Raw genomic sequence first — 17,529 nt, forward strand, 5'->3', positions numbered from 1 at the left:
TCTATGTCAGTAGGAAATCACCTCCCAGTAGCTGCCCCAGCAAAAATTTTACAAGCTTGTTGAAGTCACAGGAAGTAACATAAGCTGTTTCTTGCTTTAGGAACAAGGTAGGAAGAAAAAATAATATGGGGACATGAACTGGAGTTGAAAAGGAAGATATAAGGGCTAAGGGGCAGATCCACAGAGAGAGTACGCCGGCGTATCTGCTGATACTCCGGCGTACTTTCAAATTTCCCGCGTCGTATCTTTAGTTTGAATCCTCAAACCAAGATACGACGGCTTCTGGGTTTCGATCCGACAGGCGTATGGCTTCTTACGCCTTCGGATCTTAGATGCAATACTTTGGCGTCCGCTGGTTGGAGTTCGAGTCGTTTTCCGCGTCGGGTATGCAAATAAGCTATTTCCGACGATCCACGAAAGTACGCGCAGCCGTCGCATTCTCTTACGTCGTCTCTAGTTGGCTTTTTCTGGCGTATAGTTAAAGCTGGTGTTTTGCGGCGTATAGTTAGACTTGCCATGTTAAGTATGGCCGTCGTTCCCGCGTTTAATTTGATTTTTTTTTTTGTGTAAGTCGTCCGTGAATAGGAAAGGAAGTAATTCATGTCTAAGTTAAAAAAAAATTACGTCCTAGCGACGTCAATTAGCGCAATGCACGGTGGGAAATTTCGGGACGGCGCATGCGCAGTTCATTCGGCGCGGGGACGCGCTTCATTTAAATGAAACACCCCCCCCTGGTCATATCATCAAATACCACCAAAAGTAAGCTCTATTTGTGGGGGGAAAAAGGAAGTCAATTATATTTGGGTACATTGTCGCACGACCGCGCAATTGTCAGTTAAAATAACGTAGCTCTGTTTCGCCAAAAAAAAATGGCCTGGTCATGAAGGGGGTAAACCTTCCGGGGCTGAAGTGGTTAATAGGTTAATCTTTTACCTTCTTTGGGAATGAAGGGGCACTGATAAGCTGGAATGCACATCTCATTGTGTCTCAGGTATCCGTCCTCTTTACAAGCGCAGCCCTCTTCGCAGTCTTTTTTCTCGCAGACAATTCCTTCCGTTGGACATTTGGACCAGCACCCTGCACAAATGGACATTTCCATGCCAGGTGGACACGCTGTGTTCAAAAACAGCACAGTTATTATATGTTTGTCATCTTCCTTATACAGTATACATACCAGTTGCCTCCACAGTCCCTGGCTAAGCATAGGACGCATTAAGGCAGGCATGTCCAAAGTCTGGCCCGCGGGCCAATCGCGGCCCACGTTCCAGGTTTTGAACGGCCCGCCTGGTTGTCTGGACATATATATCTTTCGTGGCCCCCAACGATCTCCCAGCACCGGGGCCACAAAAGATATATAACTTTTATCACTAAATGGTGCATCGCGGGCCGAATCCTGCCCACCGCTAACATCATTCATTACATGGGAGGCACGGCAGGTCTCCCCCTCCCCACACACCTTATTCACAGAAGCCCTGGAAGCCCTGCAGGTCCGGACAAAGGGCGGGATCTTTCAAGTTACAAAGCAGGTGATTGGTTGCTAGACAGTGGGGCGGTCCCAACAACCAATCACCCGCCTTTAACTTGAAAAGTCCCGCCCTTTGTCTGGACCTGCCATGCGTGCTTTCCGGCTTATGTGATTGAGGTAGGGTAGTGTGGGGAGGGGGAATGCTGCCTTGATGAAAGGGACAGTCTGAGTCTAATATTGAGATAGTCTGTTATGGGGGAGGGAGTCTGTAATGGGGGAGGGAGTCTGTAATGGAAGAGGGAGTCTGTTATGGGGGAGGGAGTCTGTAATGGGGGAGAGGTCTGAGATGGAGTGGGGTCTATGAAGTAGGCTCTGTGATTGGGGGGGTCTGTGATGGAGTGGGGATGGACTGGGCATCTGTGATGCACTGGGCATCTGTGATGCACTGGGGATCTGTGATGCACTGGGGATCTGTGATAGACTGGGGATCTGTGATGGACTGGGGATCTGGCATGGTCTGGGTATCTGGGATGTAGTGGGGATCTGTGATGGAGTGGGGATCTGTGATGGAGTGGGGATATGTGATGGAGTGGGGATGGAGTGGGAATCTGTGATAGAGTGGGGATCTGTGATGGAGTGGGGATCTGTGATGGAGTGGGGATCTTTGATGGAGTGGGGATCTTTGATGGACTGGGGATCTGTGATGGAGTGGGGATGGACTGGGGATCTGTGATGGACTGGGGATCTGTGATGGACTGGGGATCTGGGATGGACTGGGGATCTGGGATGGACTGGGGATCTGTGATGGACTGGGGATCTGGGATGGACTGGGGATCTGTGATGGAGTGGGGATGGACTGGGGATCTGTGATGGAGTTGGGATCTGTGATGGAGTGGGGATGGACTGGGGATCTGTGATGGAGTGAGGATGGAGTGGGGATCTGTGATGGAGTGGGGATCTGCGATGGAGTGGGGATGGACTGGGGATCTGTGATGGAGTGGGGATGGAGTGGGGATCTGTGATGGAGTGGGGATGGACTGGGGATCTGTGATGGAGTGGGGATGGAGTGGGGATCTGTGATGGAGTGGGGATCTGTATTGGAGTGGGGATCTCTGATGGAGTGGGGATGGAGTGGGGATCTGTGATGGAGTGGGGATCTGTGACGGAGTGGGGATCTGTGATGGAGTGGGGATGGACTGGGGATCTGTGATGGAGTGGGGATGGAGTGGGGATCTGTGATGGAGTGGGGATGGAGTGGGGATCTGTGATGGAGTGGGGATGGACTGGGGATCTGTGATGGAGTGGGGATGGACTGGGGATCTGTGATGGAGTTGGGATCTGTGATGGAGTGGGGATGGACTGGGGATCTGTGATGGAGTGAGGATGGAGTGGGGATCTGTGATGGAGTGGGGATCTGCGATGGAGTGGGGATGGACTGGGGATCTGTGATGGAGTGGGGATGGAGTGGGGATCTGTGATGGAGTGGGGATGGACTGGGGATCTGTGATGGAGTGGGGATGGAGTGGGGATCTGTGATGGAGTGGGGATCTGTATTGGAGTGGGGATCTCTGATGGAGTGGGGATGGAGTGGGGATCTGTGATGGAGTGGGGATCTGTGACGGAGTGGGGATCTGTGATGGAGTGGGGATGGACTGGGGATCTGTGATGGAGTGGGGATGGAGTGGGGATCTGTGATGGAGTGGGGATGGAGTGGGGATCTGTGATGGAGTGGGGATGGACTGGGGATCTGTGATGGAGTGGGGATGGAGTGGGGATCTGTGATGGAGTGGGGATCTGTGATGGAGTGGGGATCTGTGATGGAGTGGGGATGGAGTGGGGATCTGTGATGGAGTGGGGATCTGTGATGGAGTGGGGATCTGTGATGGAGTGGGGATGGAGTGGGGATCTGTGATGGAGTGGGGATGGAGTGGGGATCTGTGATGGAGTGGGGATGGAGTGGGGATCTGTGATGGACTGGGGATCTGTGATGGACTGCCACAAAGGCAAGAGAATTCTTGTTGGGCAGTGTAGACCAAATTTTAATGGTTCAAAGAATGTCAGGCAAACTAGTCGGCCCTCACGCATGTTCACTTCATCAAATATGGCCCTCTTTGAAAAAAGTTTGGCCACCCCTGCATTAAGGTGAAAAAACACGAGGATTTACAAAATAAAACTAAAATTCTCCTGCCTTTAGAAACACTTTAGCATAGAGCTTGCTAACAAAATTCAAATGTATTTAAGACTAGGTCAGAGGAAGATTTCCTGCCATCCCATTGAACCAATAGTTCAGGTCCCACTACGCACTGTAGATGTAATTTTTTTTTTTTATATTGGCTAAATAAGGAAAATTGACCTTCTTTGTGTGCACAGAAATTGCAACTCTTGCCACCCCCGCCTAAAACCAAAAGCCAACTCAGGAACCCAGTTTTCTGGGCGGCATATTATCCATAATAGACAATACCTTTACTGCTACTTTCATTTCTTTCCGAAGAAGAATAACCTTGGCCTCGGCAGCTTGCCAGAGCTGTAAATCAAAAATCAAGATGGTAATTAAATATTACAACAAAGGGCACCGGAGTGTACTATTATTTAAGTATTGTGGATCTTTAGTTGGAAAATAAATATTTTACGAACAATGTTGTCAAACATCAGTTTATGTAAATAAAAAGAAAAAGGAATTGATCTGTGACATGCTGTACTTGTGATGTGCATGCAATTGAATTATGTTTGTTTGTTTGTAAAAAAATATATATAAAATATATATAAAATAAAATATAGAATTAAAAGAAAACGAAAAAAAGAAAAGGAAAAAGGAAAGGGCCAAAAACAAATATATTACATTTTAGGTTGATCAGATTTACATACCAGTCAAAAAAGAAAAGCCCAACCATGGCACTACCTGCTTGGAGTTTCCTTGGGCACTCCAAAGACATGCTAGTAGAGTTGGGCCAAACACCCCCAAACACCGTCAAATGACAGCTGGGCGGTGCGGCTCTTGTTCTGGGTGGACGTCATATGACGGCTTCCCAAAGCGACCGCTCTCGAGCACCCACGAGGGTGCACAGCGCGGCGATCCTAGCCAACGCCGCGTTGCTAGGATGCGGCGCGACCCTGAAGGCGGCTCTTTAACCATGTGATCGGCTGTGTGCAATCACGGCCGGTCACATGTAAACACGGAGATCCCAGTAAAAAAATTCAACGCTGAAATATTTCTATATAATGCCTATTTTGTGCCTTTTTAATAATTTTTTAAATGATCATTTTGTTACAACATGATGCATGTCAGTATTGTTTTAAGCATGAAGAAATACAGTAGACGCAATGGGGCAGATCCACAAAGAAATTACGCCGGCGTATCTATTGATACGCCGGCGTAATTTAAAATTTTGCGTGTCGTATCTTTGTTTTGTATCCTCAAAACAAGATACGCCGGCATCTCGGCTAGATCCGACAGGCATACGTCTTAGTACGCCGTCGGATCTAAGCTGCAATTTTTCGGTGGCCGCTAGGTGGCGTTTCCGTCGAATTCCGTGTCGAGTATGCAAATTAGCTAGTTACGGCGATCCACGAACGTACGACCGTCCGGCGCATTTTGTTTACGTCGTTTGCGTTCGGCTTTTTCCGGCGTATAGTTAAAGCTGCTGTTATGAGGCATCCTCAATGTTAAGTATGGCCGTCGTATCTGCTGATACTCCGGCGTATTTTCAAATTTGCCGCATCGTATCTTAATTTGTGATTCACAAACAAGATACGGCGGCTTTTGGCTAAGATCCGACAGGCTTACGGCTTCGTACGCCTTCGGATCTTAGGCTGCAATACTTCGGCCGCCGCTGGGTGGAGTTTGCGTCGTTTTCCAGCGTCGGGTATGCAAATGAGGTTTTACGGCGATCCACGAAGGTTTTTGCGTTCGTTACGTCATCGCTAGTCGTTTTTTCCCATCGCAAAGTTACGGCTGCTTTAACATGGCTTAAATTTAGACGAGCCATGTTAAAGTATGGCCGTCATTCCCGCGTCGAATTTCAAATTTTTTTTTTTTTGCCTAAGACGTCCGGGAATACGAAAGTACGTTACGCACGTTGCCGTTCCAAAAAATGACTGCACTTCGTGCAAAGCACGATTTCAAAACGGAGCATGCGCAGTACGTCCGGTGCGGGAGCGCGCCTAATTTAAATAGTACACGCCCCATTTGAATTAGGCGGGCTTGCGCCGGACGCCTTTACCTTACACCGCCGTAAGTTTACACGCAAGTGCTTGGTGAATCAGGCACTTGCGCTGAACACTTGCGGCGGTGTAACGTATAGACAATACGTTACGCGGCCGCAGTTATATGTGAATCTGGCCCCATAAGCCTTCAATGACAGATTCGACCTTAATTTGGATTTTCGGACGAATGCATTTTTTTTTACGAAAAACTAAATAAATAAAAACGAATTTCGGGAGTAACTAAATAAATACAATTTTTGGACGAAAACGAAATTACGAAACGAAAAATTTCAGTGTGCACATGTCTATTAAATATTGAGGACTTTTTCATTAATATTAAAATGTTTTAAATAAATATTAAAACGTTATCTTACCTGTTATAAATAGATAGCAGAAGATTTTCCATTTCATTTTTTTTTAACTCTGTTAATAATCTAGAAATTAAACACAGCAAATGTTTTTTTTTTTTTCTTTTTTTCCTTTTGTTTACTTTAGTTACATTTTTAACATAATTACCTTTAAAAAGGGAATACAAAGAAAACATTTAATCACTGGAAAGAACTATGGGTTTTCAGTAATTTATAAACTATCAAGAAACCACCTATGTATGCAAAAGGTGAACAAAATAAATATAAATAATGCCTATATTAAATTTTTCAAAATTGTTTGAGGTATAACTAATAAGCAAAAAGTCTTGTGCCAATTCCCGTGTGTCTTTCGAATATGTGGCTCAGTGGAAAAACAATTTCAAAGTCATTTTAGGTTGGTAACATTAAAAATGTAACAGTTTCCTTTTGAAAAATATCTTTTGGAATCACAAACACAATAAGTATCTTTTTGGTAAAGAAACACGAAGGATTGGAGGAATAAATAGCACTCACCTTTGTTACCTTCTGAGTTAAACTGATACATTTCAAGATCGGCCAGCATCCTATCAGGGGAGTTGATCGATTTTTCACCTGTAAGGTTGTTGTGCCCCTGCATTGTGTGCTACAGTTACTATGTCAGCTTCACCCCTGTGTAACAATGAGGTGTACTATCTGATGAATGATGTACACAAAAGACATTGAAATTTAAAGTTAAAGGAGTTGTAAAGGAAACAAATGTTTTGCCTAAAATTAATGGGGCAGATCCACAGAGCGAGTACGCCGGCGTATCTACTGATACGCCGGCGTACTTTCAAATTTCCCGCGTCGTATCCTTAGTTTGAATCCTCAAACCAAGATACGACGGCATCTGGGTTAGATCCGACAGGCGTACGCCTTCGGATCTTAGGTGCAATACTTCGGCGTCCTCTGGGTGGAGTTCGCGTCGTTTTCCGCGTCGGGTATGCACATGACCAGAGCACTTTTTGCGATTCGGCACTGCGTCGTTTTAACTGACAATTGCGCGGTCGTGCGACGTGGCTCCCAAACAAAATTGACGCCTGTTTTTTCCCCACAAATAGAGCTTTCTTTTGGTGGTATTTGATCACCTCTGCGGTTTTTATTTTTTTTGCGCTATAAACAAAAATAGAGCGACAATTTAAAAAAAAAAAAAAAGAAATATTTTGTACTTTTTGCTATAATAAATATCCCCAAAAAACATAAAAAAATGTTTTCTTCGGTTTAGGCCGATACGTATTCTTCTACATATTTTTGGTAAAAAAAAAAAAAAAAATCGCAATAAGCGTTTATTGCAAAAGTTATAGCGGCTACAAAATAGGGGACTGTTTTATGGCATTTTTATTAATATTTTTTTTTCTAGTAATGGAGGCGATCAGCGTTTTTTATCGTGACTGCGACATTACGGCGGACACATCGGACACTTTTGACGCTATTTTGGGACCATTGTCATCGATACAGCGATCAGTGCTATAAAAATGCACCGATTAATGTAAAAATGACACTGGCAGTGAATGGGGTTAACCAGTAGGGGGCACTGAAGGGGTTAAGTGTGTCCTAGGGAGTGATTCTAACTGTGTGGGGGCGGGGCTTACTGTGACATGACACTGATCGCTGCTCTTGATTACAGGGAGCTGTGATGAGTGTCCTGTCACTAGGAAGAAAGGGGAAAGGCTTGTTTAAGCGCTCTTCCTCTCCGTGAGACGATCGCGGGTATCCCCAAGGACATCGAGTGCGCGGGACACCCGTGTTCGGACTCACGGAGCTCGCGGCGGGTGTGGGCGCCCACAATGCCGCATCTTAAAGGGGACTATATATATATACACGTCGGTCTGCCCACAGGAGGCACTGTGTCGATGTATATATATGCGTGACCCGGTCTTTAAGCGGTTAATATTTTTTTCTGACATCTTAACCACTTCAGCTCTGGAATGTTAACCCCCCCCCCTTTCCTGACCAGGCCATTTTTTTCGATTCAGGACTACGTTACTTTAACTGACAATTGCGCGGTCGTGTGACGTTGTACCCCAAAAAAAAAAATCCCCACAAATAGAGCTTTCTTTTGGTGGTATTTTATCACCTCTGCTGTTATAAACAAACACATAACCATCTCTGTCGACGTATAAGTTTGTGCGCTGGTCGGCAAGTGGTTAGAAAGTACACAGTGGACTAAATTGTTTTATTTATTGTCCATAATATTCCATAATATTCTGTACATCTTTGTACCAAACAAATCAACATATTGTTGAAGATCCTCCTTAGCATCCAACTGTTGTATTGTTTAGTCTCGGAGACAAAGTAGTTATTATAACGTGCTTTTTATTAACAAATTCAGGCATCCATAAAACACACACGTTAATAATAACAAGAACAGGAACAGGAAATGGAATTAACATGACAGAGCATAGAAAGTATTATAAAGCAACTGCAAACAGTGACATCTATTGGTCAGAGGTATAAACATCAGGCCTACTGTGTCCTGAGCCCTTGCACTTTCTTATTGGGATACATTCCTTGCTGCCTTCTTTAGACAGAATATATCCGGGTTTGCATACGCAGCGAGGCGCACACGGCTTCGCATTCTCTTCCTTGGAAAACAATTGGCCGCAGGCGATGGGTGTCTTGGAGCAGGCTTTGAAGACCGTGTTTTCTGGACACTTAATTCTGCATTGAGATGTTGGGACACATTTGTCGTCCTGAAAGTAATAGCCTGGCTTGCAGATGCAGCCATCTAACATACAACCCAAACATATATAACGGGGTGGATTTGCAATGTCGGAGCAGTGCGGCATTCCACACGGGTTGCAGCCCGGTACTTGGTTAGGTGGACAGTCAGCTATAAATGGCGAAAAAAAAGAAACATTAAAGCAAATATACAAGATACATTACATTTTTGGCAGAGTACTGAAAGTTTGAAACCCCTTCTAGATTTTTTTTTCTTTTGTCTATTGGGGAAATTTTTCTTCACTTCCTGTTCCAGATACGAGGTGGTGCTGATAAGTATTGAGCCTTACCCAGAAAAAATTGAGCTAGGAAGTTGTAAATTGCAGGGTGAACTGACCAATTTGTCTATATTCAAGGGTGCAAAAATCAACTTCCTATGGGGTGGCGTTCTTGTCGTTTTCCGCGTCGGGTATGCAAATTAGCTATTTCCAACGATCCACGAACATACGCGCGGCCGACGCATTCTCTTACGTCGTCTCTAGTCGGCTTTTTCCGGCGTATAGTTAAAGCTGGTATTTTGCGGCGTATAGATAGACTTGCCATGTTAAGTATGGCCGTCGTTCCCGCGTCGAAATTAGATTTTTTTTTTTTTGCGTAAGTTGTCCGTGAATCGGGATGGACGTAACTCACGTCTAAGTTAAAAAAATGACGTCCTAGCGACGTCATTTAGCGCAATGCACGGCGGGAAATTTCTGGACGACGCATGCGCAGTTCATTTGGCGCGGGGACGCGCTTCATTTAAATGAAACCCGCCTCCTGATCGCCGATTTGAATTCCGCCGCCAGAAATACACTACGCCGCCGTAACTTACGGCGCAAAATCGTTGAGGATTCGAAATTCCGCCAGAAATTCTCTGTGGATCTACCCCTATGATTTTAACTTATCTTTCTTTTTCAGGACCAAAGTCAGGGGCGGCCCGTCCATTAGAGGCGCCGCCCCCACCTATCCTCGCCACCCCCTATATGCATAATGGATAGATTCATGCATAGCATGGATCTATAAAGTGCCGCCGCGGCCGCCCCCTATTCACCCCCTTCGTGTCACCGGGCATATGAATTACAGAGGCCAGGGGTTTTATTTTTTAAGTGCTGATCATGGCCGCTATCAGGAGGGTACAGGCAGTACACCTGTAAGGGGCCCAGATGGTGACTCCCCCCCTTTTTTCTTTTCTTTTTTTAATTAAAAAAAAAATATTTATTTTTTACATATTTTTTATTTAATTTTTTTGTTTTTACTAAAAGGGCCCAGAGGGCCCCGGGTGGCAACCCCCCCCCTTTTATATATATATATATATATATTAATTTTTTTATATAAAAATAAAAAAGGGGGAACCTCCGGGCCCTTTAATAAAAAGAAAAAAAAGAAATAAAAAATTATATATATATATATATATATATATATATATATATATATATATATATATATAATTTTTTATTTCTTTTTTTTCCTTTTTATTAAAGGGCCCGGAGGTCCCCCTTTTTTATTTTTATATAAAAAAAAATATATATATATATATATATATATATATATATATATATATATATATATATATTTTATTAAAGGGCCCAAAGGTCCCCCTTTTTTTATTTTTATAAAAAATCTTTTTTTTAATATATATATATACTTTTTTTTATTAAAGGGCCCAGAGGTCCCCCTTTTTTTTATAATTTTTTTTTTATATATATATATATATATATATATATATATATATATATATATATATATATATATAAAGATCTCTGTGACTGTGCCCGTGGGACCCGCAAACTTGATGTCCCGCGATCGTGTCACAGAGCGACAGAACGGGTGTAAACAAGGCATCTCCCTGTTCTGCCTAGTCACAGGACAGCGATCGTCTGCTCCTTTTTCATCGGGAGCAACGATCAGCGTCGTGTCACAGTAAGCCCCACCCCCTAACAGTTATAATCACTCCCTAGGACACACTTAACCCCTTCCTAGCCCCCCTAGTGGTTAACCCCTTCCCTGCCAGTCTCATTTATACAGTAATCAGTGCATTTTTGTATCTGTATAAATGTAAATGGTCCCAAAATAGTGCTAGAAGTGTCCGATGTGTCCGCCATAATGTTGCAGTCATGATAAAAATCGCAGATCGCCGCCATTACTAGTAAAAAAAATATTATTAATAAAAATGCCATAAAACTATCCCCTATTTTGTAGACGCTATAACTTTTGCGCAAACCAATCGATAAACGCTTATTGCGATTTTTTTTACCAAAAATATGTAGAAGAATACGTATCGGCCTAAACTGAGGGGAAAAAAAGTTTTTTGATATATTTTTTGGGGATATTTATTTTAGCAAAAAGGAAAAAATATTGCATTTTTTTTCAAAATTGTCGCTCTATTTTTCTTTATAGCACAAAGAATAAAAACCGCAGAGGTGATCAAATACCACCAAAAGAAAGCTCTATTTGTGGGGGGAAAAAAGCACGTCAATTTTGTTTGGGAGCCACGTCGCACGACTGCGCAATTGTCAGTTAAAGCGACGCAGTGCCGAATCGCAAGTGGGGGCTGAAGTGGTTAAAGAATCACAGGTAACATTCTACATTCTAAAATATATATTCTTACCTGCAGCTGCAGTTTTGTCCACAAAAACCATAGTGAGAGCTGTAAAGAATTCAGAAATTAGAATATTTAGTCATATGTTTCACTTAAAGGGGTTGTAAAGGTAATTTTTTTTTCCCTAAATATCTTCCTTTACCTTAGTGCAGTCCTCCTTCACTTACCTCATCCTTCCATTTTGCTTTTAAATGTCCTTATTTCTTCTGAGAAATCCTCACTTCCTGTTCTTCTGTCTGTAACTCCACACAGTAATGCAAGGCTTTCTCCCTGGTGTGGAGAAAGCCTCCTGAGGGGGCGAGCAGGAGAGTCAAGACGCCCTCTACTTTGCAGATAGGGAAAGGAGCTGTGTATTAGTGGGCATCCTGACTCTCCTGTAGTCCAAGGGAGGGGGCGAGCACGACACTCCACACCAGGGAGAAAGCCTCGCATTACTGTGTGGAGTTACAGACAGAAGAACAGGAAGTGAGGATTTCTCAGAAGAAAAAAAACAATTGTCCCTTTAATAAAAAATAAAATATAAGGGCTAGATTCAGCAACAAGATACGCCGCCGTAATTTCAAATCTGCGCCGTCGTATCGTTACGCTGATTCTCAAAGGCAGATACGTTTAAAAAATAGGCTTCCTCCGTCAACGTAACTTGAATACGGCGGCGTATAATCGCGTGCAATTTTACGCTGGCCGCTAGGGGCGCTTCCGTTGTTTTCGGCGTAGAATATGCAAATGACCTAGATACGCCGATTCACAAACGTACGTACGACCGGCGCAATTTGATTACGTCGTTTACGTTAGGCTTTTTCGGCGTAAGGTTACTCTTGCTATTAGGAGGCGCAGCCAATGTTAAGTATGGACGTCGTTCTCGCTTCAAATTTTGAATTTTTGACGTCGTTTGTGTAATTTGTTCGCGAATAGGGCTGGACGTAATTTACGGTCGCGTCGAAAGCAATGACGATTTGCGGCGGAATTTCGAGCATGCGCACTAAGGAGCAGATCCACAAAGATCTGCCCCGGCGCAATGTATCTGAGATACGCTACGCCGCCATAACTTACTTTTTTAGTTTTGAATCCTGGAAGAATTCGCGTTGTAAGTTACGGCGGCGTAGTGTATCTCTCACGGCGTAACGGCGCCTAATTCAAATCGGCGAGTAGGGGGGGCGTGTTTCATTTGCGCCGTCCCTAAATTTCCCGCCGTGCATTGCGCTAAATGACATCGCAAGGACGTCATTGTTTTGACGTGGACGTAAATTACGTCCATTCCGATTCACGGACGGCTTACGACGGCCATACTTAACATGGCAGGTTTAACTATATGCCACAAAACAGCAGCTGTAACTATACGCCGGAAAAAGCAGACTAGAGATGACGTAACAGAATGCGACGGCCGCTTGTACCGAAGTATTGCATCTAAGATCTGCCGGATCTAACCCAGATGCCATCGTATCTTGGTTTGAGGATTCAAACCAAAGATACGACGCGGGAAATTTGAAAGTACGCCGGCGTACTCTCTTTGTGGATCTGCCCCTGGGATTCTTTCACGAATGGCGCATGCGCCGTTCGTAAAAAAACTTAAAATACGAGGGGTCACCATTAATTTAAATAAAACACGCCCCCCCCCTCATCCTCATTTGAATTAGGCGCGCTTACGCCAGCCCCATTTACGCTACGCCGTCGTAAGTTAGGAGGCAAGTGCTTTGTGAATACAGCACTTGCCTCTCTAACTTACGGCGGCGCAGCGTAAATACGATACGCTGCGCCGCCGTAACAATGCGCAGCTCTACCTGAATCTAGCCCAAAATAAATAAAAAAAAGGGTGGGTTGCCATCTGGGGCCCTGGGGACCTCTGGACCCCCCTTTTTTTTTTAAAGGGGGTTGCCACCCAGGCCCCTGGGGACCTCCGGGCCCCTTACAGGTGTACTGACTGTACCCCCCTGATGGCGGCTCTGAGGGGGAGCCTTGCTGACATCCATCGTCCAATCATGTGCAAGCAAAAATGCTGTTTTTTTTTTCTTGCATGTGATTGTGTATTCTTTGTAAAGTGAAGCTTTACCTCATTTACTAAGCTTTGGTGCAACTGCACTTCCAAAGTGCCAGTCTATTTGTCTGTAGTGAATCTACCCCATTTTTTTTCCCATTAAAAACTGTTAAAAATGTACGATTACAGAACTGCATAAATTTTTTGCCTAGATTTCAACTTTAAAAATATAAACCATTCATTGGAAAAGTAAATCCCACGTACCTAGAGCCATCAAAGGCAGTGCAAGTTGGTAAGTCCTCATTTTGTATCGGATGCTAGAATTAAAGAGACGTGATACAAGTCAACTCATTAACCACCAATACTGGGAGTAGACAATTTATTATAAACTTAATGTAATTAGTTCTCTGCTTGCTCGTCTGAACATTGTGTAATTTGAAAGACTGTTTAATTAAAAAGTATGTAAAAGCAAAATTGTTTTGCGTTTTGGATGGTAGGTGGAGGCGTTAAAACCTGTCAGTACGAGGATCCCTTACAGGACCCAGCACAACTCACCTGACACAGCCTTTGCCTGGGAAACAACAGTGATTGGCCAGCTCACATTTAAATCACCTGTATCATCATCCAATCAGTGCTTGTGACAGAGTTACCATTGTTTGAATCAGCCTGACATTCTGCTCTGTGTACTTCGTGTATGACCCGGCTCGTTTGACCCTGTTTGTTCGCTTCTGATTCGGTACCGTTTGAACACTGATCTACCTGTGTATGACCCAGCTTGCCTAGACTACGCTTTGCCTGATTCTACTGTAGTACATCCATCTGCAGCGGTGAACTACAAGCACCAGCAAACATCCATCTGCAGCGGTGAGCTACAAGCACCAGCGAACATCCATCTGCAGCGGTGAGCTACAAGCACCAGCGAACATCCATCTGCAGCGGTGAGCTACAAGCACCAGCGAACATCCGTCTGCAGCGGTGAACTACAAGCACCAGCAAACATCCATCTGCAGCGGTGAGCTACAAGCACCAGCGAACATCCATCTGCAGCGGTGAGCTACAAGCACCAGCGAACATCCATCTGCAGCGGTGAGCTACAAGCACCAGCGAACATCCACCTGCAGCGGTGAACTACAAGCACCAGCGAACATCCATCTGCAGCGGTGAGCTACAAGCACCAGCGAACATCCATCTGCAGCGGTGAGCTACAAGCACCAGCGAACATCCATCTGCAACGGTGAGCTACAAGCAACAGCGAACATCCATCTGCAGCGGTGAGCTACAAGCACCAGCGAACATCCATCTGCAGCGGTGAGCTACAAGCACCAGCGAACATCCATCTGCAGCGGTGAACTACAAGCACCAGCGAACATCCATCTGCAGCGGTGAGCTACAAGCACCAGCGAACATCCATCTGCAGCGGTGAGCTACAAGCACCAGCGAACATCCATCTGCAGCGGTGAACTACAAGCACCAGCGAACATCCATCTGCAGCGGTGAGCTACAAGCACCAGCGAACATCCATCTGCAGCGGTGAGCTACAAGCACCAGCGAACATCCATCTGCAGCGGTGAGCTACAAGCACCAGCGAACATCCATCTGCAGCGGTGAGCTACAAGCACCAGCGAACATCCATCTGCAGCGGTGAGCTACAAGCACCAGCGAACATCCATCTGCAGCGGTGAGCTACAAGCACCAGCGAACATCCATCTGCAGCGGTGAGCTACAAGCACCAGCGAACATCCATCTGCAGCGGTGAACTACAAGCACCAGCGAACATCCATCTGCAGCGGTGAGCTACAAGCACCAGCGAACATCCATCTGCAGCGGTGAACTACAAGCACCAGCGAACATCCATCTGCAGCAGTGAACTACAAGCACCAGCCAACATCCACCTGCAGCGGTGAGCTACAAGCACCAGCGAACATCCATCTGCAGCGGTGAGCTACAAGCACCAGCGAACATCCATCTGCAGCGGTGAGCTACAAGCACCAGCGAACATCCATCTGCAGCGGTGAGCTACAAGCACCAGCGAACATCCATCTGCAGCAGTGAACTACAAGCACGCTGCTATACTGCCTGAAATACTGCTGCCCAGCAACCTCAATGTGAAAGCCGGAGGGCTTTCACACTAAGGCGATGCGCTGGCGGGAGAGAAAAAAATCTCCTGTCAGCAGCATCTTTGGAGCGGTGAGAAGAGCGGTGTGTATACCGCTCCTTCACCGCTTTTTCCCATTCAAAACAATGGGAAACCGCGGTAATACCACCCGCAATGCGCCTCTGCAGAGGCGCATTGCGGGCAGTATTAACCCTTTAACGGCCGCTAGCGGGGGTAAAATACTGCACCGCTAGCGGCCGAATCCCGCGGCAATTCCGACGGTATAGCGCCGCTACTTTTAGCGGCGCTATACCGCTACCGCGCCTCCCGCCCCAGTGTGAAAGCGGCCTAAGTCTCGCCTTCCCCCACGGCAAATGAACTAGAGACGGTTACATTCTTAATATGTAAGAGCTTGTTTAGTTAGGCCCCTTTCACACTGGGGCGGGAGGCAGATTTTGACACAGGGTTTCACAGTATTTGATATGCAAAGAATTTTCTCTCTGCTCTCAGGCAACAGTCAGCCCAGGTTCACACTGGGTACGATTTGAGATGCGATTTCACATGTCAAATCGCATCTCAAATCGGCGGCATTTGCCGGCAATTGTCGGCAATGGCACTGTCCTAATTGGTGCGACGCCACATCTGCGGCGCTGCACCGATTTAAAAAAGTACTAGTTCCTGTACTACTTTTTGCGATTTCGGGCCGCGATTTACATTGAAGACTGCACAGATGTCTCTTAAATCGCAGCCGAAATCGCGGTAAAATCGCCATTTTATACAGTGATTTTGAATTCGCAGCAGTGTGAACCTAGCCTCAAAGTCTGAGCAATCTGCCAAGTCTGGGCAGTCTGCCAAGTTTTGAAAACATTCTATCAGTGGAATGTTAAGTCTAAACATTGTATCAATTTGACTTTTACATCCAAGGAATAGACTTCTGTATGTAAATTAGGAACGTTTAACCACTTAAACACCAAACCTTTTTCTGACAGCTCTTTTCAAGTTAAAATCATTTTTTTTTTGCTAGAAAATTACTTAGAACCCCCAAACATATTAAAATATATATATATATATATATATATATATATATATGAATAATAATAATAATGTTGTTGCAATATTTTCTGTTGCACTGTATTTGTGCAGCGGTGTTTTAATTGCAATTTTTTGGGAAAAATGTACTTTAAAGAATTGAGAATGCAGCTCTAATGGATAGCCAGAAGGCACATGAGCCTGGAGGGTGCCCATCCCTCCTTAAAGGCACAGGGGCACACTGGACAGCAGCATATAGCACAATGGCAGCAAAGGTGTCTAGTGCACCCCTTCACCAGTATTCCAACAGTACAAACAAATGGCAACTCCCCCAACCTTTAACTGGCCTTTGCAGCAAGGAGCACATGGAAGGGCGATGCATGTCATATAAAACCGAGAAAATTCCCAGCTCAACTTACCGACCAGCCTACAACCAACCAAATTATCCTGTCCTCAACTTACACTATTGGTGTCTTGTGTTTGTGGCCAGGTTTGGACCCATAGAGATGAGAGAACGTACCTGTGTGACTTGACCCCTCGACGTCAGATCCAAACTTATCTCTGGTGATCATCTGGATAGAGTTCTTGTATCCTTATTTATATATACGGTCATTGCTGAATCACCATATTGCTCCACTAATTGTATGTAAATTTTTGTTACATGCTTGCCAAAAGTTGCCTATAGCGTAATTACCATAGGCGTGCACACGGAATGTGCCTGGGCACACCCTAATGCCCGGGCACACCCAAGGATCAGAATGTGTTTGTGATTGTGTATAGCAAAAAGGAAATAAATATTGCTTTTTTTTTTCAAAATTGTAGCCCATTTTTTAGTTTATTGCGCAAAAAAAGAAAAAAACGCAGAGGTGATCAAATACCACCAAAAGAAAGCTCTATTTGTGGTGAAAAAAAAGGACGTCAATTTTGTTTGGGTGCCACGTCGCACGACCGCGCACTTGTCAGTTAAACTGATGCAGGAATTGCAAAAAGTGCTCTGGTCAGGAAGGGGGTACATTCATCCGGAGCTGAAGTGGTTAAAAATAAGGCTGGTGTTTTCACAGGTAGTGGTTTTGAGAGAGC

The 17,529-nt window shown here is 44.9% G+C and overlaps 1 protein-coding gene across 1 annotated transcript; it reads right to left on the reverse strand.

The window, feature by feature from the left end:
* Positions 1 to 8,353: 8,353 nt before the first annotated feature.
* LOC120916266 (zonadhesin-like) lies at positions 8,354 to 17,070 on the reverse strand. The gene is made up of 4 exons (XM_040327142.1): positions 16,970 to 17,070; positions 13,590 to 13,642; positions 11,363 to 11,401; positions 8,354 to 8,887 (listed from the first exon to the last, which is right to left on the reverse strand). Exons 2-4 carry the CDS (start codon positions 13,627 to 13,629, stop codon positions 8,493 to 8,495), a joined length of 474 nt encoding a protein of 157 aa, XP_040183076.1. The 5' UTR covers positions 13,630 to 13,642; positions 16,970 to 17,070; the 3' UTR covers positions 8,354 to 8,492.
* Positions 17,071 to 17,529: the final 459 nt, after the last annotated feature.

Source organism: Rana temporaria, chromosome 10 (genome assembly GCF_905171775.1).
Source record: "Rana temporaria chromosome 10, aRanTem1.1, whole genome shotgun sequence".
NCBI lineage: Eukaryota > Metazoa > Chordata > Amphibia > Anura > Ranidae > Rana > Rana temporaria.